This window comes from Struthio camelus, chromosome 2, assembly GCF_040807025.1.
Source record: "Struthio camelus isolate bStrCam1 chromosome 2, bStrCam1.hap1, whole genome shotgun sequence".
In the NCBI taxonomy this organism is placed as follows: Eukaryota; Metazoa; Chordata; class Aves; order Struthioniformes; family Struthionidae; genus Struthio; species Struthio camelus.
The window spans coordinates 60,725,027-60,751,017 of NC_090943.1; the positions used below are offsets into that span (position 1 = coordinate 60,725,027).

The following is a 25,991-nucleotide window of genomic DNA, read 5'->3' on the forward strand; positions in this document are numbered from 1 at the left end:
ACTACGATAACAGAATGAAACCTTGGCTTCCCTAATAGATTCAACAGTCTTGTTAACAATGGTATCCCTTGATCTCCATCCGCTAAGTGCCCAAATAAACCTTGTTTTTTCACATTCTCCTCCTCCCCCCGCCCCACACGCAAAGTTTGATCTGGTGTTTATTTTGATTTTTTTCAAATAAGAAGAAAAAGTCAACACAGTCTCTAGAAAAATCTCACCCTAACTGCCTCTGCCTTTCTTTTTATCTTCACAGACCAAATGCAAGCACCAATAAAGTATACAAAGATTATATACTAAAATTTCGCAGTGCATGAAGCACTGTTCTTTTAGACAAATTTCCTATTTGAAAAGGAAATTTTTCTAACAGAGATTCCTAAGATACTCAGTGCACCTTGATGTCCACAGCTATAGTGGCACACATACATAGACAGCATGCTCCCTTCATGTGAGATTAGGGTGTTTCTCTCTGGGAACTGGGAAGTTCTGATGCTTTTTGTTACAAGAAATGCACCTTGCCATACTTCTAAAAAGGGAAGTCTTATAATAATTCCACAGTAGGAAGGATGAGTTATATACTGCATTCTTTGAAGGTGGACTTGAATCTTAATCAGCACTGAAGGATATGCCTGTATACCCTATAAAAAGGATTTACTCCTGCTGGCAGCTATTAAGAAATGTACCTTTTAGAAGCGGGAATTAAACAGAAAATACTTTAGATCCAGTTGATTCAGGCATGAAAATCTTATTAAGTAGATTACTACTACTAATTTTAGAGAATCTTTTGATACAGCACTTGACAGTACAGTAACCTTTTCATTACATAAATTTAACTTCTCCTACAACACATCTCATTTGCACTTTCCCTGCTCCTCCAGTGAAGCATTAAGAAGAAAAACCCAACTAGCAGCAGCAAACTATCTTAGATATGGTGCCACAAAATCTGAATCAGTTTACTCTTATACCTTCTCCTACATGGAACTTTGAGATACAGTCAAAAACTTCAGTGTCCAAGGGAAAAGCTTCACAATCAGCTCCATGCCAGATTTGTTATCTTCCAAATTTTCTCTCCTCTCATTTTTGGCAGTTGATTCCCTCCCTGCTCCCAAATCCTGCTAACTTGTCCCCAGTCCTAGGCTTCCCTTTAACAACCATTCCCACTTCTGTTTTGAATACCCTAAAGTTTTCATAAATGTAAATCAATAACATTTCTGGATGAAATTTCCAAACACAAATGCAATCAGCAAAATTTCAATTCAGTCATGATTTGAGGCTGACATATTTACTGTTACAAAAACGTCACATCGGAAATAACTTCAACTGACAGGTAAAACCAAAGCTAAGCCACACAGAGCCAGGCACTTTTAATAATTTTGCCCCTTCTACAGGGGATTGTTCTTTGTGTCAAAAACTGTTCAACAAGTAAGGAATTCCAAAGCTGTGGAGCAACTATGGAACAGTTTCACTCCCCTTGTAGCTGATAAGGAGCTGAGAACACTCAGCTGGAGAATCTGTGCTGCCAGAGCCTCAGCCACTTAGGAGCACCAGCAGGAAGCAGTCAGGGTTAGCAGTGGGACATTCTCTGCTGTGGGGGATGGAGGTTCCCACCTGCAGATGGGCCCTGCCATGTAGGGAGGCATGCTACTTCTTCGGGGCTCACACTCCGGATGTTGTGGAGAGGCTGTTGAGCCTTGTCTGGCTCTCAGACTGTTAGCCCTGCTGCTCTTCCAAGGGGGCACCAACAATACTGTCAGGGGAGACCTGGAAAGTTTCAAGTGTGTTGGCTTTGACCAACGTGGTGAAATTGAAGTAGGTACAGACCACTTGATCAGGAAGCCTTCTACAGACAACTGGAAAAAGCCTCACACTCACAGGCCCTGGTTCTCATGGGGAACCACCCTGACATCTGGTGGAGGGACAACATAGCAGGGTACAGGCAATCCAGGAGGTTTCTGGAGCGCAATGATGACAACTTCCTAACACAGGTTATCAAAGAGCTGATGAGGGGTGACATTCTGCTGGACCTCACACTTACAAACAAGAAAGAACCGATTGCAGACGTAAATGTCGGGTGCTGCCTCGGCTGCAGCGATCACAAGAGGTGGAGCTCAGGATCCTGCAAGGAACAAGTAGGGCAAAGAGCAGGATCACAGCCCTGGATTTCAAGAGAGCAAACTATGGGGATCTGCTTGGAAGAATCACATGGGATACAGCCCTGGAGGGAAGAGGGGTCCAAGAGAACTGATTGATATTCAAGGATCACCTCCTCCAAGCTCAAGAATGGTTCATCCCAACAAGCAGAAAAACAAGCAAAGGCAGCAGGAGGCCTGCATGGATGAACAACGAGCTCCTGACTAAACTCAAAAGCAAAAAGGAAGTGTACAGGAGGTGGAAGCAGGGACAGGTGACCCAGGAAGAATACAGACACGGTCAGTCCAAGCATGCAGAGACAGGGTTAGGAGAGCTAAAGTCCACCTGAAGTTAAAACTGGCAAGGAACATGCACGTCAACAAGAAAGAATTCCACAAGTACAAAACCAGCAAAGGAAGGCTAGGGAACATGTGGGCCTGCTGCTAAATGGAACAGGGGCCCTGGTGACAAAGCATGGCAGAAGTACTGAATGCCTTCTTCACCTCAGCCTTTACTGGTAAAACTGGCCTGCAGGAATGCCAGCCCCCTGAGACCAGAGGGGAAGCCTGGAGCAAGGAAGACGTACCCTTGGTGGAGGAAGATCAGGTTAGGGAACACTTAAGCAACCTGGACATACACAAGTCCATGGGCCCTGATGGGATGCAACCACGAGTGCAGAGGGAGCTGGCCAATGTCGTTGCAAGGCTACTCTGAAATATCTTTGAAAGGTCATGGCAATCATTCCTGAGGACTGGAAGAGAGCAAATGTCACCCTTATCTTCAAGAAGGGCAAGAGGGAGGATCTGGGGAACTACAGGCTGGTCAGCCTCACCTCGATCCCTGGGAAGGTGATGGAGCAACTAATCCTGAATACCATTTCCAGACACGTGAAGGACAAGAAGGTCATCAGGAGTAGTCAGCATGGATTTACAAGGAGGAAATTGTGCTTAACCAACCTGATAGCCTTCTAAGAGGAGATGACTGGCTTGCTGGATGAGGGGAGAGCAGTGGATGTTGTTTACTTTGACTTTTGTAAGGCTTTTGACACTGTCTCCCATAATCCTCACAGACAAGCTGGTTGAAATATGGGCTTGACAGGCATCGCAACAGGCAAGTGTGGAACTCTGGATGGCCTTATCATATTGGCACTGATGCTTTTATCAATTTAAACACACTAATATTAAAGCACTGGAAGGCATATAAGTTTCAGTAAAATTAATTTTTTATATTTGCAGCCCATACGAGCAAACGAGCTGCTGTAACTTTTTTTAAGCAGAGAAGATAATAAAGTTAAATGAAAAGTCCCAGAGCTCAGTTTTAAGACTACATGATATTTTAGATGAAACAGTTAAAGACAGCACAGTTTGTAACTCTGAGACAGATAATGGCTTAAATCTACTATTGTGTTATGAGGATTCTCCTTGAAGTTCTTTAATTTATAAACAGAGTTACACTTTAACTGGAGTAAGCTGCTATGAGCTGCCTATGAGTCAGACTAGGGACAGTATTACAGAAAGAACATTTGATTTAGGATTGGGAAGTTGAAGGATCATTCCCAAGTGTACCACTTGCATGCTGGGACCCTGGACAAGGCACTTCTGTACTTCTGCTTTCTGATCTGCAAAATGGAGATAATCTTCCCTTTTAATGCAAGATATACTGATCTCCAAATGAGCAATACTATAAGCAAGCCTATCATTCTTCAAGTTTGAAATGTTTCTTGAAATAGCTTGTGTTAGAGGAGAGAAAATTAAGACCAGAAAGTAATACGGAAGAGAAATTACTGTAAATAAGTTTACTTGAAGGTCTTGTACTGAAGGAAGGAAAGCACTCAGATTCCTGCACAAAAGATAACATAGCGATTAAAGTAGCAAAGCAAAATATGCACATCTAAGTGTTCAACAGATCATAAACAATATAAATGAAACACATGCCAGTAATGAAGATAGAGCTTTAAAGACATAAAAAAGCATCACGCAGGACCAAGAAGGCATACTGCCAGAAAATTTATCTGTTTATACATACATATGTGTGTGTACATGCATGTTCATACATACATACTCGCAGTCATGCAGAAGGAGAAAGAGGAATACCTAACAGCCTTGAAGCTGGAAACAAACTTCAGGAAACCAAACTTCTGGTGGTGGTACTTCACTCCTTCACCTACCCAATACAATTCAATTCACAAATGAATTAGGGCTGTGAGGAGGGAAAATAAGCGCTGACTCTAGATTACAAAACTAAAGGGTACTGCTTATTCTAACATTCGCTGCTGCATGCATTTACAAATATATGTCATTATGTGGCTTAGAAAACACAAAATGACCCCACTACTGCTTTCCACATGATTTGGCTAGGCAAGCAAAATGTGATACCACAGTAAGCAATGTAAACCAGAAAACAATGACCCTTAGGATTCAGAACCCATCCTAACAATTTCTCTTTAAGACTTTCGGGAAAAGCAATTGTGAACTCAGCATTTTTTTCTAGAAGACAGAATTACTGTTGTTATCAAACAAGCAGTTCAGTAAGCTTCTCCCAGATTTGTCTCTCATTGTTGACTATCAATTCTAATTGCACCTTTCTCTGTGCTAGAGGCATTTCCAAGGCCTCTGCCCAAACTGGATTCTCCAGCAATCAGTAAGATACAAACTAACTTTGCAGCACTGCAGTTGGGGGCACTGAACATCTGTCTCACCTTTACTCCCAGTCAGGTGACCACATCGAAGAAATCCCTAGGACATAATCATTTTGCAGAACTCTATTGCTCTGTGTAAAAGTTATTTATTCAAAAGCTATTTGGGTGAGCAAGAAGGAAGAGGAGGAGGAGGATGGAGGTGTAAAGAGATGGCAAAAAGGACTGCATAAACTTAATTCCTTTGGAACAAAATATTGCCCCATGCTTTCAAGTGCTCTCAAAACCTCCCTTATAGGACTTCCACTGAGGTGACTGACAGATAAGAGTAGAAGTTTATCTTCCAGTGAAGCAGATAAGGAATAATTTATTCTCTCACCAACAGAGGAACACCTCTTTCAAATACTTTGGCTCCTCAAAGTTGAATTTCATCCAAGCAAACTATGTCACAAGATTATAGAATGAGAGTACACATGGAGTCTAATTAATTTCCTAACTTAACATATTGCTACCCAGAACGAGGATGATCACACAGCATGATCATAAAATCAAAATATTTTTAAGATACTAAAGGAATACTTTCCTTGCTTAGAAATTTCAACTGTAAATCACAGAGGAACAGATTTGTAGTGTCTCTTTGACACATTCCTCTTTGACTAGTCCTCTGGATCAGCCAGACAGAGAAGGTAAAAATCAAACTTGCAGACATAATTTATTTTTCCTGGAACCATGGAAGACATCTTCCACCTAATTAATACTCTCAGTTAAAAGACAAGTTTTAATGATATTTGTTCTGAAGAAAAAAAAATCCACATAGCAACACGCAAGTTTAAAGGCCAAAAATGGAAATGCAAGTGAAGAAATCCTTCTCTCTTCCCTTCAGGTGTTCAGACCCTGTACCTTCCTTTCTCCTCTATTGCATGTACTTCCTAGGTGACCACAGGATTAAATGGCAGCTTTCTTCTCTCTTCAAACGTTTTAATTCTGTGTCTTCATCAACAGCCTGTTTTCCAATCACCTGACCTCTGTTATGCCAAAATGTTTTCAATGAATATGCCTAAAATTAGAAACTTAAATACAGATTTAGGTGTTAAAAGGGGCTAAATTTTCAGAAGAGTAAAGTGGTTTCATCCATAAACTAAAGCCAGTAAATGTTGCAAGTGCTCAAAATCTCTGTGTTATCAGGGCACCAGGCAGCAAGCTAAGCATCGCTGGGATGTATAAAAGCATCGCCGAACCTCCTCCTAATGAATTACATTTAGTGCTTCTGAACAGGGGGCAAATTTGAACCAAAATTAATACTTTATGCAGTCATGATACAGCTTTGGATTCTATTTGCTTACTCTTCTGATATCATTTGCTTAAGCTGAATAAGCAACTTCTTGAAACCCCTTATGTCCAAAAAAGCAGGAGAGTGAAAACAGAAATGTATCTTTTAGCTAGCCTGCATGAATCAGCTGATGGTATCTTACTATGTTTTATGGAACAGACATCACAAGCAAGAAACAACTAGCATTTAATAAATATGGTACTTATGTTTACAGAAAACATATCTGTTTTGGTTTTTGTACCTCTGAAAATATCAGACTGCATTTAAAGCAGGTACCCCCAAGTACTTATTACATGTAACAGCATGAAAATATAACTGAACTGAAATCTTAGGTTTAGTGCATTGGCATGAAATCCACAGAATTACTGCAATTACACTTAGGCTTGTATTCATCAGGGATTAGAATGCAATATCCTTTACCCAACTTAACACATGGCTTTACCTAGGAGAGAAATCAAAGAATTCAAAAATTTATGAACAGGCTACTCATTCTTGAAACACATCTGCAGATGTCAGGTTCCCACTGCTCTCATTTTAATTATTCATTGCAAAAATCTCTTGTGATATCTTAAAAAAATCCCTCTATAGCAACAGGTGGGATTTGATAATGAAACGAAGCCAGGAAACATTCAAGTCCTTTGTTATTCTAAGTGTAATTCTTTCAAGAGGGGAAATACCTTACTTATCATGGTCAAAACACATCCTAGGCATAGTTGGCTCAGCTGTTCCAATGACAGTCGTTATCATTCCTATCCTAGACAGCAAGACAGCCATGTGTGCTCTTGTGATGACAAACTGCAGAAAGGGAAAAGGGGAAAGCCAACTCCATTTCCCCCTTCTGCCCCCAAACTACCATATAAAGAGCTTGTGGCTCACAGCCAGACATGTGAGAGAGGTGTGATATAGAGAAGTCCTCCCATCTTTGTCTATATTGATGGGGAAGAAAACTGAAAAAAACAATATATATTCAGGGTGGAGAGAAGGGAAGCAAATGAAGATGGGTACTGTGGGATAGCACTCTGAAGTTTCCTATGGACATACAACACCTTTAGAGATTAAGACATTTCAAAAGAGCTTAAGCAAAAACTGGTTAATTATGTATTTGTCTGGAAGGAGGAGAGGACAAAGGCACTTCCAACTCTTGCTGCCTTATGGGAGAGCAAGTCATCTGAAGAATTCAGTCAACTTTCCTATCCTGCTACGGTGAAAATGGGAAAGGAGGAGGTTTACACACCTCCTTATATCTTGTGCTGCTGTCTTTGTTTTCTTGCAAGGCTCTCGCCCTCACTGTTGTTAAGAGTGCTTAATGCTTCCTCTCAAATCATCATCAGCAAATGCTTCCTCTCAACTCCTTTCACCCAGATGTAGAGAGGAGAGACTCAACTCTTCAGACAGAGTTCGTCCCCTAGGAAGGGAAGGCTCTACCGGGAGGAAAAGACAGCAATGACAAGAGCACATATGCCACTGATTCATAATATCAAAAATTCCCCTGCCCAATAAATTTTGGCTCCCAAAACCAAAGTATGAAAAGGGAGGGGGATGCTGCCTCCTCTACCTTTCCAATGAAATGAACAGTTGAAAACTCCATATGGCTCCTTTTAAGTTGAGTCCACTGCTTGCTCTGCAAAGGTTCCCCTTGATTCCAGGTGAACCTTTTGCAGAAGGAGGTGGCTTACCATATGTATTGTTGGCAGGGTAAGATCCCCCTCCCCCCCCCCATCCCATCTCACCTTTGGGAGAGGAGAAGAAGGAGAGATGAACATCAAGGCTCAGTGTGCCAAGACTTGAAAACGTATTTATGTGCCAAAGTGGGACTCGCTTTGAACATCAGCCACAACAGCTCTGCAGCACTTTGGCTAGTTCATTAACAGAAATCAATATAGGCTGCCTTTTAACAAAGCCTATGTTTTTAATTTGGCACACTAGGCAATTCCTTTTAGCAGAAGCATCAGTGTTTACAAGGTGTGCTCTAAACGTGGCAAAACCTCAGAACAGCAAGGCCACAGAAAATTATGTTTTATTTCAGTGCAAAGGTAAAACATAAACCTAAGTACATTAAAAAGAAGAGTAATCATTAACAAGCAGAGACAAAGATGTGGTGCTTTTACCTGGAGACCCTTCTTTTCTATCTTTTTTTGAAGTATCTGAAGGCACTTGGTGAAGTCTGTGAAGTTCTGATCCATGGTCTCTATGAACTCACATCCCTAGTGAAGAAGCAATAGAATAGAGAGAAAATAAAATATCTGCCACCTTTCAATTTCAAGAACTTTTGCAGTTAACAATTCTTAAAGTCTCCGCATGGAGATGCAGAACTAAGTAAAAGACTATTATGCTTAGGAAGCCTAAAGACCCTAAGTCCTAGCTGAACAAGTTATTAAGAAACTGATGTGAGACGGGCACAGGATTAGATCTCCCAAACCTAAAAGTACATTCGTCGGTTTGGATAAGTACGTTCTACAACGCTCCTCCGCTGGACTGACAAATTCTTATATGTAGAGCTCTGATGAGTAACTTCTGGGATCAGGTTCTAGGAAAATGATTGTCTGGTTCTACAGTTACTACATTTTTGCTGTATGTATTGAAACATGATTCAAAGATGTCAAGCTTCCTGGAACCAGTAAAGTTGTGTTAGTTAATTTGCAGTGACGTGATAACAGCCTTCTTTGTGGTGCGGTAATATGAATGAGAGCATGCTAAAGTGGAGAAAGGCAGTTTAGACTTCTTAGCTCAGAGATGAAGCAATTTCTAAGCCTCTGATAAAGAGCTGAGTAAGCAAAAGTGAAGTACATCTACCACATAAAGTCACCATGCAAAGAGGTTTCAAGGATAAAAAATATCCATGCAGCATTGTAAATTACAGTAAGAACCACACAAGCTGGATTTAGAGGTTCCCTTTCCTACTACTTCAAGGTCCCCGTAAAAGCTTCCTAGCTTTGTCTTTATCTGACATATTTTATGTTCCTGTAATACACAGTAACAACTGATACGAAAAAAACCATCAACTATAGAGTTTTTGTATGTGTGTATATGTGTATAAGCTACATTATTCTGTTAAATCAAAAAAGCCCTCCAACTTTCAAGCTGCCTCTACCTTAATGATTAAAATAAGATATAGAAAGTAGGCCTTCCCGGATCAGCATGTGGATAGCATTTAGTGGATTGCAAGCATCAAGATATGAGCCTCCAATTGGAAGATGTACATTATCACCGAAATGCTCCCTTGCACAGCCAGAATGCATATAGAAAAAACAAAATTGTCATGCAGTAGAGGATATATATGAAGAGCAAGAGGTAAGAGAGGAGATAATGTCATCCGTTTTATTGTAAACCTTCTTCCTCCTCAAAATCTTCTGAAAGGAAAACTGGTCACAAGTAAAGTTGCAGCCTTTCCGGTACCTGATACTGCTCTAAATGCATTTTCAAGTAGTAGTAGCAGGCCTGCATGATATACCTGCATCAACACATGCAATCAATGACTTCCCTTGCAGCTGCCACCATGAAGAGGCTAGGGAAAATGCAGCTGGAGACCTTAAGTCAGTGCTAAGCGTCAGGTGATTTGAAGAGTTGCCTGGTCTCCATTCCTCTTTTCACCAGCCATAGTTAAAACATACAATTTGCAGAGGGAGGAGGGGCACAAGCCATTCGGAGTCTGCAATGAACGTGTGTTCTGTAGGGCCAGCCTGAAACACGAAGGGAGCCCAAGAAAAGTGTAGGGATGGAGAGGCCTGAAAACTACTGAAGGAAATTCGTTAATTCGTTATTTTGCCTAATAGCGGCAAAACAGACCAAGTTGTGAGAAACTACAGATAAACAGAACCTCCTCAGTCTTTCACAATCAGCCTTTAAACAGCAAGAGACCATGACAGATGAAGACTAAATCGGTGACAAGGACAGCTACTACTGAGCACGTGAGGAGAAAAAAATCCTGAGTTACTAGCTCCTAAATTAACAGTAAAGAAGGGTGGTCTTTCATCTTGTGCCAGGACCAGTCCTTGGCTCCACAGTGCTGGCAAAGTGAGTGGTTTATAGGTACCGATTTATAAATAATAGATTTAAACCCCCCTCAGCACTTTTGAAATATTCCTTCCCGCAATCGCCAGCAACCCTGATCTCCTCCTCCTTGGATAGGTAGCTTTTGGCAACCATAGGTAGACTGCAGTTCTGCATTCCACCCAGGGAAGTCTGAACTTATTCAGCTATCTGGGGTTTTTTAAGTGAGGATCTACAACAGCTTGTATTTCATGCTTTCTACTGTTAACAGCATTTCGCTTGAGGTTAGCCCTTGCCTAGCTTCTCAAGATGTTCTTGCATGAGAAAGAAATATCTCATGGCAACTGCAAGGCACTGCTGAGGAGAGACAGCTTCAATGTGGTGGCTGGAGGGCATCGTAAGTGACCTACCACAGCTCCTGAAGACAGCTGTGATGCATCACACCTTAAAATCCTCATACTACAGGCACTCTACTTTCAAGCCTACCAGAGTCTTTCATGCATATTTACAATAAAAGGCCTCAAAGACCACAGAAATCAGATCTTCTAAACTTATAAATGGGCTGACAGATGCCTATTCATTAAAGGCAGGTTACTGCACCTGTGAGATTGATACTACGATGATACTGTGAGAGGAGCAGCAAAAAATCAAACCTAACTTAACAGCAGTAGCCTGAAACTGTTCACTCACTGCAGCTTTGACACTTTATGCAAGTCCCACTGTAGATCATACTGAAAAACGTTGACAGATCATCACTGTTAAAGCCACCAGATCGTTCAAATTAAACTGTGATACCTCATTCCCTTTCCACGACAAACAGATCAGCAGTTCTGGAATTGATAGCCATTACTGGCTCTGTTCCTGTTGCCACGATGCTAAAGAAGCTGGCCTGTGCAGAACACACAGGGAAAGAGGACAGGCAGGAGCACTTGGACCTTCCTGCCTCTGCTTCGTGACCTTGCTAGAATGCCTGTCCAGTTTATATTCATTGATGGCAAGAGGTTTTTAGATAAATCTGTTGCTCCCGAAATATCAAATCTAATATTTTAAACCACTATTTCTCACAGTATTGGGCAGCAATTCAACTACAGTTCTTGTCAACATTCCCTATATTATTCACAAATGACAGAAAAATCTTCAAGACACAGAGCTTATCAGTGCAGCCAGGATTTAATCAAAGGACACTATAATAATTGCAAGATAGGCAATAATAGCTTGTAGTTTTATAGATATCTGCTCAACTCAATAGCATTAACCTTTGGTAAGAAAGTTAAAAAGCCAAGCAAATTTAACATTAAGAAAGGTTAGAAAAATCAATACCACACAGCAGGAAAGAAAACAATAGATTGCATCTGATGACGATATAACTTTGCTGAATGATAGGATGAGGCACCACAGAATTAGGCTTTGGCTGTTCTGTCTCATTATAGCAGTTACAGGAAGCTCATTGCTAAAGGAGGAGGAGTGTGCCAGACACACATAATAGGATTATTGAACCCTATATTTCAGACAGACACTGAAATCAGACAGGCACTGAAATGTCAATCTGAACAGCTCAGTGCTTCTCCCATTTCTAGAAATATTATGCATCACAGCATGTTGTGTGTTTGAAGAAAGCAGTGTGCAAATGTCCACTCTCCCATGTCCTTATTAATCTCTTATTAAAAGAAAGTCATGTTTGTTCTTTCTCTAATCACTATGAACATGAGAATATAATTAGGATAGAATATATCCTAATCTGCACTCTACCTCCAAGATCCTACTACGGCAAGTCATTCGAGTCTCTCTTTTGAAGCACGTATCCTGCTGTGCTCACCGAATGCACCACTGACATCAGTTCAGCTTGCGTTTAACAATTCCTGCTGGACTGTGGCTCAACTCTGAGGTAGCAGTCTCAACACAGATGCACTTATGTATAGTGTTACTGGCAGACACAGCAAAAACACCTAGCTGGAAGTTAAAAGAGAAGAGGGGAGACATTTTATAGAGCCTCTCAAAACCACAGCACAGTTAAATAGCAAAGTTTAAAGACACTGTCAAGGTTAAGCTGTATTTCTAAATACACTCCCTCAAACTCACCTGCCCTCTAAACAGCCAGAAGAGTAATGCACCCAGTCAATCCCAAAACTTTGCAGACCTATTAAGTAACAGCTATAGATTCACAGAATAATCTCCACTGGAAGGGACCTCTGAAAGTCATCAGATCCAACCCACTGCTCAAAGTAGGTCTAGATTAGGTCAGGCTGCTCAGGGCTCTGTCCAGTCCAGTCTGAGTACCTCCCAGGTTGGAGATTTCTCAGCTTCTCTGGGTGACCTGCTACAGTGCTTGACCACTCTCATGGTGAATTTTTTTCTCCCAGTGTCGAATTAGGATATCCTGTGCTTCTGGCTGTGATCATTGCCTCTTTTCCAATCCCTGGGTACCTTTAAGATGAGTCTGGCGCTGTTTTCTCTATACCCTCCCATTAGCTAGTTGAAGACAGCAATCCCCAGTTCACCACCTCTTCTGGAGGCTGAACAAAACAATTTCTATCAGCCTTTTTTCATACGCCATGTACTGCAGGCTCTCCTAACACACTTCCCTTATGTGCACTACATGGGTATGCAATATGCAATGTTTTCACTTCAGAAAGCCTGAAGAGGTCAATTAGCAGGAAAGAGCATCTCTCTTCTTTTCAATGCCAATTTCTAGTCCCAGGGAATTTCAGTCATTTTGCCCCTCTGGAGTCTTTCTCCATCTTTGCCCATTTGGATAATGACCCAAAGCCTCCCTATTATTCAGATATTAGCTCTAGTCAGTTGAGTATTTTGAACCCCAAAACATTTTCATATCCAAATACACACATAAGTATTAACAGTCTGTATTGCATTCACTGTAGCTGATACTGAAAAACAGTTGTAGGAAAAACACATACGGATCCAAACAAAGCGCTACTCTTGAGGAGGCATCAATGGACAGAACGTAAAAACAGGGAATGGGTCTGACTTTGGGTCTTGGGCCAGGCCTAGCCAAGGAGGTAGACACATGGATGCAAATCAGACAAGTTTAACAGATGAGAGTTGTTATGCTCTATCACTTCATTAGTATTAGGGGGATGGCACTGTGACACCAAGGCATTCAACCAGAAAAAAACAGTCTTGGAAACCTTCCCTCCAGGGATGACAGTTACCCCGTGAAAATAGTTGTCTCTATTTTAGTCCAAGTGCTTTATGAATGATCCAAAGTAACTCCTAGAATGGAAGTCTAGCATGGGGTAGAGTGAGGGCAGATTAAAATGCCTCACGAGATTTTTGAAAATGTTTTAAAAGATAGGATTGGAAAAAGGGAAAAAGAGAGAGAGAAAGAGAACATTTAGCTTGAGTAGCTAAAAAATGCATACATTCCCATAGGCTCTAAGTCAGTGGAGACTGATTTAGTAAGGCGGGACCAAAACCATGGTGCAGACTAAACCACGGAGCTAGTTAATCTGTACGAACTACAAACCAGCAGGAAATTCATCAACCAATCAAACCCTTTTGCATTTTGAGAATTTCAGATAGTGCTGAACAATAACTATTGAAGAGTTTCCTTTTGAATCAGTTTAACTATATGAATTGCCTTTTGAATTTTATTTTAGCAAACAAAACAAATGAGTGCAATTGGTGAAATTGATTTAGGATATTTAAATGGCAAAAAATATATAATTAAGCAAAATACGTTTTTCTTCCATTTTTTTGACTCAAACGTTGGCTAAATGTTTGGCATCAATGCAAAGGTAATACTCTACAGACTGCTCGGCCCTTTGCTCTGGGGTGGCTGATGATTTGACTTGCCCAATTGCACATTAAGTGACACTGCCACTAAGATTAACTAAAGCAATTTACTAATCATGACAAAGTGCACGCACTAGAAGCCAAATAACTGAAGACCATACTCAAGTGAAAGCCTCATCATTAAAAAACGAACGCAGGATGTCAGCTTTTGACCATCACGTCTTTCTAACTACATAACATCACTCGATTTATTAAACAAGTATTGTCTGGTGACATGAAACGAAATCAGTAAATATATGTAAATATATGCACCTCTCCACAAACCAAAAGCTACATGAACTTGTCAAATTTGACAAGCCTTAAAAAAAAGAGCTCTGAAGTTGAAACTTTGACTGCAACAGCTGCAGCTTCTCCTCCCTTCCCCCATTTCTATTTTGATACGGTCTTTTTCAAAGTAAATAAAATGTTTCCTCTTTTTGTTTTTAATGAGGCAGCATGTGGCTTCTGATGGAGGACAGCTTTTTTATACCACTTATTTGACATTGAGACAGCAGCAATGAAAGAGTTCTGCATTAACTAGGTTGCCCCCTTTCAAAAAGAAAAAAGAAAAGAAAAGAAAAGAAAAGAAAAGAAAAGAAAAGAAAAGAAAAGAAAAGAAAAGAAAAGAAAGGAAAAGAAAGGAAAAGAAAAGAAAAGAAAAGAAAAGAAAAGGTCTGCTGTTCACGAAACGGAGAGAATTACTTGAAATGAACAAAATATGAGTCTCTGTGTCTGTGTCCACACAGACCAGTATCAAACAAAGCCTTATTTGCTACCTATAACAAACTGAAAAGCAGAAACCAAAGACAATAACCAACATCAATCAAAAAAACTCAAATCACACCCCAATAAATCTCCCCAAAAACTCAAAAAAAAATCAAAACACCAAACAGCACAACTGGACATTATATTTGCTGGATAAATTTGCAGTGATTGTCTGTACTGGAGAAAATTCTTTTGATTTATTAAGCAAATATTGCTTGGTGAATGGAAACAAACACATTAGATGTCCATCCACAGGTCAGAAAGCATAATAAAATATACATCATTACAACACCTTTATCAGAAGACTGCCAAAGTCTTTTAAGACTTTTAAATAACCAAGAGGAAAGGTAAGAATGTTGTGTGGGACAACTACGGTAGAAGGGCCTGTCAGGAGTTGTGTGTCTCATACACGCAACGCAAATCTCTCCCTACCTATTTCTGGCATTAAACAGTAAACCTAGATTTGCACATCCCTGCGCAACCCAGACGTACTATTTTTCCATCCTGATGATTAAAACTGAGCACAGCGCAGCAGTGACAGCCACCTGCTATTTTTGGATCTTCTCTGAAATTTCCCTTATGTGCCCTTCCTTGTCTGAAAAGCACAGGTTCAGAGAGAGTAGTTTTAATTGACGGTCAGACTCGCTCTATAATCACTGCTGTGAAAATCTTTTGTCTACCAAGCTGATTAGGCCCTTTTGGATCCTAACCTCATAATAGGACTGATTACACTACCTTGCTTTTCTTGGAAAGATAAATAGAAAATTTAGTAAATAGAAATTACTGTTATAGATGTGTGCATTTATGTATGAAGAGAAGACATAACTCAGGTAAGGGAAATCAGAGTGCTAGAATAGAAGCAGTCTCTGACAGAAGGGAACACGTGCTACTCATCATGGTCGGCTTAAGCCACTACCCAGGGATGTCAATGAGAGTCCTTTTTGTGGACTTGACCGCATTTTGCACTGAGACAGAAAGATCTGTAATGTCTCTAAAACACTGTAATTATGCTCAGACATAGAGAAGTGTGCAAGTGTAAACTAACAATTACCTAGAACTCATACTTATCTTTGGCCCTCAACACCAATTCCGTAATACAAATGGGAGCCAAGCACTTTCCTGAAATAAAGCAGAAAAAAAAAAGCAAGCTAGCCCAGCCACAAATCCTGTGTTCCGCAAAGCCGAAGAAATGGGAAATGAAGTATTCCTCAAAATTCAATTTGGGTTATCCTTTATGAGCTAGGGGAGAGCGAGCAAGACTGTCTGAGTTTCAAATCCCACAACAACTTATGCACAGTAACCTCCCAATAACTTCAATAACTTTTTTTTTAATTAAAAGGGCTCTAGGTTAACAGCTTTTGCTTTCTATCACGTGGGAAGACAAAGGCTCTAAAGAACTAAAGTTAACAGGCAGACACTGTATTCAAACTGACTTCACTCTCCAGACTGATTAGCAATTCTCAAGATTCATCCGAAGGTACGAAAAGCGAGGAACACAACATCAAGGCTTATATTGCGGTTTTTTCGAGGGTTTGGGCTGGCAAATTTTAGTTCTCCTAAAAGCTATCTCTATATGATCTCTTGCCAGCAGCCAAGAACCCAACAGCACTCTTACTACGGAAGTGCAAAGAATGTAGCAAAAGGGATGTTGAACCGGAAGGCATAAAACACTCTGCAAGACGATTCTAATCATTAGGCATATTAAAATATACCATGGTCAGTACAGCTTAGCTCTCTCTCATACTCAGACAGGATTTACATGGGAGGATTCTTGTTCCTTAGCTAATATCTAACAGTATTTCCTTAGTTTCAGATGTAAGTAATTGCTCTGAAAAGAATTTGGTTTGTAAGAGTAGAGTTGCAACTCAGATGTTGATCACTGGACTGAATTAATCGAGTCTAAGCCCCAAATGTTCACAAAAATGGTATTTCGGGGGGGGGGAGGGAAACCTGTCTACAGGTACAAAAGGAGTACAAAGGGATTCAAATAGTTTAATTACCTAAAGACAGCAAATTGAATGGAGAAATATCCTCCTATGTATGGATAAAACCTCCCAAATTTGTGCTAGCGATACAATTCATTAGCTCATTCTTCTTTTTTGTACTGTGGTATTAATGAAAACAGCAAGAGATTAGTCCCAAGCCTGGTCCTTCAGGAAAGGCGTTGATTACTTCCCATTGCTTCTTAGTTTTCTTTTCTAAACAGCCTCTTGCTTTAAATTTCTGTATTAACTTCTAACTTGCATAGGGACATGGCTAGATAATACTCATTTTTTCCCTTGTTATTGTTCTGCCCGAGAGCTTTCTAAAACCTCTCAGCCTCAGCATAAAAGCTGTTTGTCAGAAGGAACAGCAGAAACTTCCTGTAGTGGGAGATTATTCTAGTGTTTAGAGTGGCAGATTAGTGATTGTTTAGAATATTCCATCGTTTCAGGATCATTTTATATAGGTCTAAAGGAGAATGACAGACTAGACACATCATTGGTCCTATTTAGTAAGTCAGTTTTTATGTTCAACACTTTAAACAAAGTGCCCAGCCTCTTTCCCTCCTCCTCTAGTTTTGTAACCTTCTTTCCAGTCATATTTATTCTTCCTCCATGAAGGAACGTCTAATTTAAATCTCTGGTTGTCTCCATTGGATTATCTCGGCAGATCATCTGGGACAACATTTCCAGTATGTGCTGGTGACTGAGAAAGGTGCTGGGTTTACAGTGCTGAAAACTTGGTATCTCCCATTACTGTTGTATCAGAAAGTCTACATCCTGTTTATCTGCTTCTAGGACGCCAGGAACAGTAATTCAGAGCGAAGTTAATGCTCTGATATTAAACATTCCACACATATTACACACTAACTACAGGCAAAAAGCAAACACAGATAAAAGACGTTACTTTTCAGGATATAATCTGAGGAAAGTACCCAGCCTGTGCTTAAACAGATGCCAACATCTGAGGTACCAATGTTGTAAAGGATGTCAAAGTCAAAGCACACATCATTGCTATTTATTTAGCTAGTGTTTTGCTCTGACCTGAACTTTGATGGGTCTGAGAATTATAAATATTGAACAGATTTTTTTCAGATGCCTACTCTTTGTGTAAACCAAAGTAAACAGGTTTTCCAAATTCAAATGAAAATTAAGTTAAATTGCTCTGTATTTCAACAAGTGATACTGCAAAGATAACAACAAAAATTTCTTAAAAAATACACACACACACACACACAAAACAAGCCTAGCTTTACAATTCTATTCCACAAAAGATCACCAAATCATTTGCGACCTCTGAACAGGAGTAACTGACATGCTGACATTTGGACAGACATAAGGGAAAGCTCAGGAAAATTTACTATATATTGAAAAAAACTTGCATTTCAATCAAGCCTTGAACAGCTGACAAACATCAAATTAAACAAAATAAATAACGGGTAGCCAACTAACCGCAATGGCTCTTTCAAGCAACTTAAGAGCTTTCCAGTAAGAGATTTTGCATTACCGTTCCCTCGGTCTCTCCCAGTAGGATGTTCTTTTCCTCTCAATAGCTATAGTGTTTTCTGAAGCCTACCTATGCCATGCCTAGCTCTTCTTACAGGTAGCTGTGGTCCTTGGCAAGTTATCACCCTACAATTCATACAGACACTATAAAAAAGACACAATGCAGTCATCTTCTTAATCTAACAGGATCTATTCAGATCCCATTCCACTAACTACTCTGCTAACTATGACTAGTCGTAGTTGACTGAATAGGTTATATTTTATAGGGCATGTCTGTCACGAGACAGCATGGACCAGTCTGATCTCCCTTAATGTTCTGGTGTATCTCTGAAGTGAATTACCCTGAACAAGACAGCTGTGTGGAAGATCAGACCCTCTGCTCTCCACCAACATGACTGAGAACAGACTTTGGCCCCGCACATCTGTTGTTGACAAAGGGCAATGGATCAGGCAGAGCACATTCATAATTCAAGCTGCAAATTAAGGTCATTTATACAAAGAGTTGTAGCTTGTTTGCAGGAATTAAATACAGCAAAAAAGTCAGGTTGCATACTGCCTTAAGATACAAAAGCAAGTTTCGGTGGGAGCTGGGTACACACTTGAGGGCAAAGTGGCCTTATGGAGGCTGTGTCTCGAGGAAGCAAGACAAGTCCTTCCCTTGACTGCTGTTGAGACAAAGCATCAGGCTCCAGAGCATCCTACTGTGCTTTGAACGTCTCATCAATTGTACAGGTTAACTCAACTGCTATATGAACCTGACTTGACAGTCATTTAGATAGTAAGGCACAATATCATTTTTCCATAATGCCCTATTTTAACACAGTCACATCTGGGTGCTTCTCCTTTTTCACCTCCCTTCACTCTATCCATCTTCTATTTTAAACTAGTGCTGTTAAAAAGAAAAAAAAAAAGAAAAAAAAAATCAAGGTCCGCTCCTGCATTTTTTATCAGAGATCTAAAAAAAAAGCTTACATCTTCAAAAATCTGTGTGAGGAAATGTCAGAAGTTCAGCAGGGCTAGTAGGGCTGTATTTGCAGATTTTCTAGGGGCACTTTCGGGGGGGGGGCTGGGGGGTGGGGAGGAAAATCATACAATTCCTTAACCTGCCTTGGTTATTTTGACTGAATCTTCCTTGAGTCTGAAGTAGATCTACAGGTGTGTATCACAAATTTTGCTGACGTGTGGATACTGCGTGGATATAACCAACCTTTAGCGTACAAGCTTGCTGTGTACATGTTGCAACAAAGCTCAGCCTACGATCTCTACCTGAGAACCTCTGTGTCTTCGCTGATGGGTTTTGCGGCCTAAGCAGACCTAAACACTGCCACTGCTCCTGGAAGACCAATGGGCTAGCTCATAGCTAAGGAGGCTACACGCACACCGAGCAAGGCACGGTACAGCCCTACCAACAAATCAATGCCAGACCTTACTTTACCACTGAAACGCCTCTCCTTGCAAAGCAGTTTCAAGCAATAATGAGTAGCAGTGACTGCCCTTTAAACTATTCTATTAAAGGTCCATCAGGCATTTCTGAAGGTATGAGAAGACTAGCAAAGAAAACACTTTCTTAGTGTTTTCCAGGGCTGGATTTTCTGTGAGAAGGTGATTAATACACTAATTGGATCATAAAACAGGGAGATTAACCTGACCTTTTCAGTCATCCTGTCCATCTTTTTAAGGGGAAGGGTTTTCTACAGTATACTCTCAAGTGCTGTGTCCAGCTTAATTAAAAAATTTTTCAAACTACAGTGGTTTTGCTTCTTTACAGTGGAAAACTGTACCACAGCATAACAGATCCCACTGGGGGTTTCTCCTTATATTCACTAAGCATTCCTTTATTCATCCACATCCCCCTTGCATGTAGACGTTAGGTACCTGTATACCCCTACTCCATGCAATGCCCAACACCACATCTCTTTCCTAATCTTTCTTTAAAGGCACGTTTCACAATCCCTAGCACCCAGAGACAGGAAACAGAAAATTAAAAGCAATGTACAAGCAATATATGTGGTATATACGTGTAATACATGTGATATACAAAGCAGCATTTCTCTACAGAGAGAACTTTTCATTTTTGTGCATGAACTTTTTGTGCTTTTAGTTACATAATGGGACTGCAGTTCTATACCTGAATTCTGCCACAAAATTCATTTGCGATGAGAGGTTTTGCTTTTAAAGTTGTAGCTCATATTCTAAATGTCAACAGATTCCAGTACATTCTGACTCTCAATAGTTTTCCCTTAAACAAATAACAGCTCCCCCACACCTTTCACTCCATTTCTGTATAATTATGAGGTGTCCACCCATGGCATCTGGAGACTGCCCTAGTTTTACTATTCATTGCAAATTAGTCACCTCCAGTCTTCAGTTTTACAATCCACAGCCAAAACGTTCAAAAATAAAGTGTCTTGCAATGAAGGCACTGTGGCAGCATTCCTCAAACAAGGGTTTGATCAATGATGGGAGCATGAGAATCTCCTGGGCAAGCCACCAGCGTGCAGCTCCTCAGGCAGATTCAGGCGCTAAGTATTTCCCACCTTCTGTGGGTGTTCCGCACCTACCTACATAGACCTTGGTTGTGGCCTCTCTCCATCCTGGCCTATAAGTATCTAACAAATTAATACTTCTAATGTGCATTGCCGAAATAGGTGAATAAGCATTCATGAGGTAGTCTATATGACGCTGAGAATCAAAGCGATACCAACATGTAATGTAGCCACAATCAGACAAACAAGGCAAACTTAATTCCTCCACAATTTTTAAAGGCAGCCCTGCCTAAACATTTGTTCTTTCTCTATGCTAAAATTACTAAAACATATAATTTCTCCACCTTGACTTTTCCAGAAAGAGAAGTTAGCATAAAAGCATATCAGTTGTCATCTATTCTGCATCCTCATTCTAGTCACCATCAAAGTTTCTGCATCCCTTGGAAGCTCAAAAAATAAGGTCTCTAGAATTACAGAATGCCTCAAGCAAAAATAAAAATTCCAAAGCAGAGGAAGTTATGTCATTTGCCTATTTTTTTCATTTATGAAACACATTGGAGATTCATAGTGGAAATGTGTTTTGCAACAGATTTAAAGCAAAAGTTTTGCTACCTATCAAATTATATTAGCACTAAGTGAAAGATGATACTGTTATTTAATACTTTTTCTTCACATAAACTTTAAGAATTACTCTCTTACACTGCTAAATATTTTACAAGAAGTCAGTACTTTTATTCCCTAGATACTTTAATTCTTTCCAACTTTTTTGTGCATGCAATGCAAATGAAATTCAAAACTACAGCTTTCAATCACATAGTGTTCTGAATGTGACAGTCACCTACTAAAACTGGTATCTGAATGCAGTCTACCAAAATGTAAAATACATTGTTTTTAATGCATTCATTGAAGAAAAACAGTGTGATCATTCAAATGAATATAAAGCAAGTAAACAATTTGGCTAGATTGTTATAATGCAGGGGGAAGAGAACTACCACATACTTACCTAAGCTTATCCCATAAAGGGAAAACGCTCTGTTCTGTATGTTTTGCAACAGACCGCATAACATTTCTCCTTTTGACAGTAGGAATGTTTTCCTTCATTGCTAGCAAGCTCAGCCAAAACTATGCTAATGCTAGGCTTCAGACAGACCTATAGTACCAGACATTTTAATTAACTACTTATTTTTCCAAATAATTTGGTTGAGAGTGAACGGAGCTCAGTTTAAAAAGAGCTAAGATTATCACAGGTAAGAAGAAATATAGTCCCTCATTCAAGAAGAATTAGTAGGTCACTGTAAATAACATCTGCACACTTACTGTACATCATTTTGGTGACAGAAGGTACCACCATGCAGTCTGATCAACATTACCAATGAGGCACAGCCAATTATTTTGATATGTTTGTATGACAGATTGCTGTTATTAGTCAATGTTAGGATGCTTGATGAAGTTGCATAGGGTTGCATTTCCTCAAACTTGTTGTTTTATACTCTCAAAAAAGCATCTCTGTAAAAATTAAATTGAAGGGAGATATAGTGAGGAGGGTTGTTCTCTTTCACTTACATAATCTAACATTCAGCTTCAAGCCACATTTTTTCTTAACTTCTATCAATCTGTAACTCATCTTGGAATCTAAACAGATTGGCTTGTGCGATTTCTTCAGCATCTTCCATCAGAATCACTTCCTGCAATGAGAACTCCACAAATTTCCATACTTCGCCTGATGCAACACAGAGCTTTCTCTTCCTGTTGAGCTGGAATAACCAAAGAGCAAGAGCTCCTTTTACTTCAGTAAAACATATCACTTTCTCCAAGTCCTTTGAAGTGACAAAGCACAGTTACTTTACCTAAAAATCAGTACCTCTGGCCTCTGGTAATTCAATCACGTTCTGTCATTCATATTATACCGATATAAAAGCACAGCTTCCTAGTCTGGCCTATAGGAGAATTTTACACTCTCTGAAAGACCCTTTTCAGATTTGAGGGCCCAACAACTATACCTTGCAAGATCCAACTATTTCTTGCTGAAGACATGGAAGAGGAGAGACAAAGAATATATATATATGTGTATGTGTATATATGTATGTATGTAGGTAGGTATGTATGTGTATGTGTGTGTGTATATATACATACATACATACATACATACATATACACACACACACACACACACACACACACACACACACACACACACACACACATATATATATATATATATATGGGGAATTTGGGAAGCAAGAAGCAGACAACTATAGAAATATACCTTGGAAAACAGTCCTGGCCTGAAGTCCTAGGCCTGGCAGAGCAGAGGACACACCTGGGAAAGTGTGAAGGCAGCAGGAGAGTCCAAATACTAAAGCTAGATTTGCTATTGAGATTTGTGTCATTGCATGCTCATCTTCCATTCCACTTTACATGGTACCTCATATGCTTAGATTAAATCATGAATTATTGCTCTTACAGACTTTTTAAAAATATCATCTTCATCTCAATAGGATTCCTGCAAGCATTGCCAATCACTCTGCTGCAAACAGCCCATCTCTCAGAACAAGGATGTGCTGTACTTCTGCCAGCTTCTCTTACCCAATTTTCTGTTCTTTAAAAGAAATGTACCTAACAGCTACTTAGTACTGAACTCCCCTATCACTGTGAAAATCTCCAGTGACTCAAACACAAGTTAATGACCTGAGAGGATATTCCTTCCGCACCACCCACCTCTCTTTTTTTTTTTCCCTTTCATTTCAAAATTGAATTATTTGATTTCCCATGTTTCAACTCACTAACCACTTTTGTAGATTTCTAGCTTAGAAGTAAAAATAAAGACAACGTAAAATGTAAATTGCTAGGAAAGCAGCAACCCATGTAAATCTTCCCCATGCTCCCTTTGGTGATCCTTCCACAGTCACTAGTGACCTATCCCTGTTCTCCCTACCTTCGTCTCTGTACACAAACCTTTTGGTCAAAAAGCTATTTCTGACAGGATCCACATCCACTGTTTCAACAGCTTAGCCCGCCAGCCACACCATGACAAAGGTCCGCCCCTTCGTAGGGCATCCACACTCCAAAACAAAATGAAGCACCACCACAGTGAAAAGCAAACTCTGTCTCAGCTCGTGGCTTAACGCAGCCCTTTGACCCATCCTTCCCAGTTCCTGCTTTGGCCCTTCTTTGCCTGACAAGCAGCTGGGGTAGCTCAGAGTCCCATCACCAGCTTGCTCTGTCACCACTAGCAGGAGATGTGCTCATCCTCCCAGTCAGCTCTGAAGAGCGCCCACGTTTTTAACATTTGGAAGAAGTCTCCACCCTCAGGCCTGGCATTATCAGGAGAAATGACTGGGTGGAGTAGACTTAGCCAGACTGATTAGCACTGTATTGAATTTGTATCTCACCGGAGAGGAAAGAAGGAACACTGAGAAACATAAACTGAGTATCGCCTTTACTCAGTTTTTCCTAGTTACTGTGAAGGGAGACGAATGTATCAGTTCTCTCTCAGGAAGCACTGAATGATCTGAGCCCGTCCCCTGCAGAAATAATACAGGAAAAGCAGTAATCCTTGGTCAGACCTTGAAAACCTCTGACAATGCTCCTGCAGCAGGAGGGAGACCAGAGCATTCACCTAAAGAGGCAGCACAGGTCCACTGAAACTGCTCTTTTCAAAATAGATTGGGGGGCGGGGGGGAAGGCAAGGAGGAAAAAAAGGAGCACCTAAACATAAGGGGCTCACAGGTACCATGACAACACAAATGATGAATAAAGGTGGCACTGCTCATTTCAGTTGAAGACTAAGTGCAGGGAAGTACAATGATGTAATCTATAAACCAAAAGGAGCAAGGGAAACAAAGTATTCAGAAACAAGGGACAGGCATCAACAAGTTAATAAATTAGCCTAAACAACGTAAGACAAAGGTTCCAGTGCCTTACAACACATCTCTCCTTAAACTGAAGCTGCCAGTGATAATCTGTATTATCTGTAATAATCTGTATAATCTCATTTCCTGTAACTATACCTTGCCCCGAAACATCATCTCTTATTTTCTTCTTCATTTATCTTGGGCCACCCCTCTTCTGTATAGCGAAACAAAATGGCAGTAGTAGGATTAAATCAAGTATACATACTTTTAAGTGAACTAATTATTAGTAAAACTCTAGGGAAGAAAAGGGGGAAGAATAAACACTGCCTGTTTAATTGTACCACAACAGTAGCTTTTCTTGCTCAGTGGTATGTTTATAGAGATGGCTTTTTCAGCTGAAAAATTAATCACAGCAAACATTTATTATTTACTATACTACAGAATGATAAGGACTGGTAGTGGAGTAACTATGTTGTGTTATAACTACACGTAGTAACCCGCTGTCAAGGGCACAGCAATGCTTTGGAAGAACTTCAGATTCTAACCATTCTGCAAGTTTCTCAGAGAGCTGTGAGGGCTTTACGGTATCGATGACTCCCTATCTACAACCTCTATGCCCATCACAAGCGAAAACCCAAGCACACAGCAGAGCCTGCTGTACCTGTGCTGGCTCTACACAGAACATCACGCTCCCAGACTCAGGAGCACTACAGCTCGTGCTGTAGACACGCTCAGATCACTCAGGGTAAAGGCATCCCAGGGACACTTCATTAGCTTGGCCTCAAAGCCAGAAACAAAGTCTTTGCTCACAGGGCAAAATGGGAAGAGGAGGAAATGAGACAAAAGACAAGCAATGCTACTAGTGACTTCCAGTGGAAAAAGCAGTTTGAAACTATTTTACCAGATGAATTAGGTTAAAATCAGAAAGGGGCTATACCTTCAGGCAGGCAGGAAAGAGCACATAGATTGAAATGCGTAGCATTTACCTACTAATGTTTAAAAGGACAACGCAAGTGATGTTCAGCTGAAATACATGCATTTCCTTACACATGCAGATGAGTTCCTCATCCCAGCCGCGAGCACCACAGCTTACACAAGTTTTGTGAATTCACTCAAGAGAACTAAGCCTGAGACTTCCAAGTACAGTCAGAAAGCAGCGACATCGGATACACACTTCGTTCTAGACCCAGCACAGCAAGGAAATTTTATATTTGATTGAGTAGAAATTACAAAGTGCAGAAAATTCGGAAAGTTAAGATCTACTTCACTGTCCGTTTTATCCTCCCTACAAGTCTATACCCAACACGCTGTCTCTTGTCTTAGTTGAGGGAAATGCCCCGTTTCGCATGGTATTTCTACAGTACTCGGCAAAAGGGTGTTTACAATCTCAGCTCACTGGTAACATAAATAACAAATAGCAATTAGATGTCAGTCACAGCCACAGGCTTTCTACCCACCCCATAATCACAAACCGTATATTCGACGTGGAAGCTGCTTGGTACAGAAGGACGCAAGAGGCAACGG

General features: G+C 40.3%; 1 protein-coding gene across 17 annotated transcripts in view; it reads right to left on the minus strand.

Moving 5' to 3' along the window:
- TPK1 (thiamin pyrophosphokinase 1) overlaps nt 1–25,991 on the minus strand; it is a 305,490-nt gene that overhangs the window by 116,718 nt on the left and 162,781 nt on the right. For 13 of the 17 annotated variants that reach the window (XM_068936022.1, XM_068936033.1, XM_068936034.1 and 10 more), the window contains one exon: nt 8,201–8,296. The exons of the other annotated variants lie outside the window; for them this stretch is intronic. In XM_068936022.1, the coding sequence (XP_068792123.1) occupies nt 8,201–8,296 (96 nt within the window). The remainder of the gene's footprint in view (nt 1–8,200; nt 8,297–25,991) is intronic. 17 annotated transcript variants of the gene reach the window in all.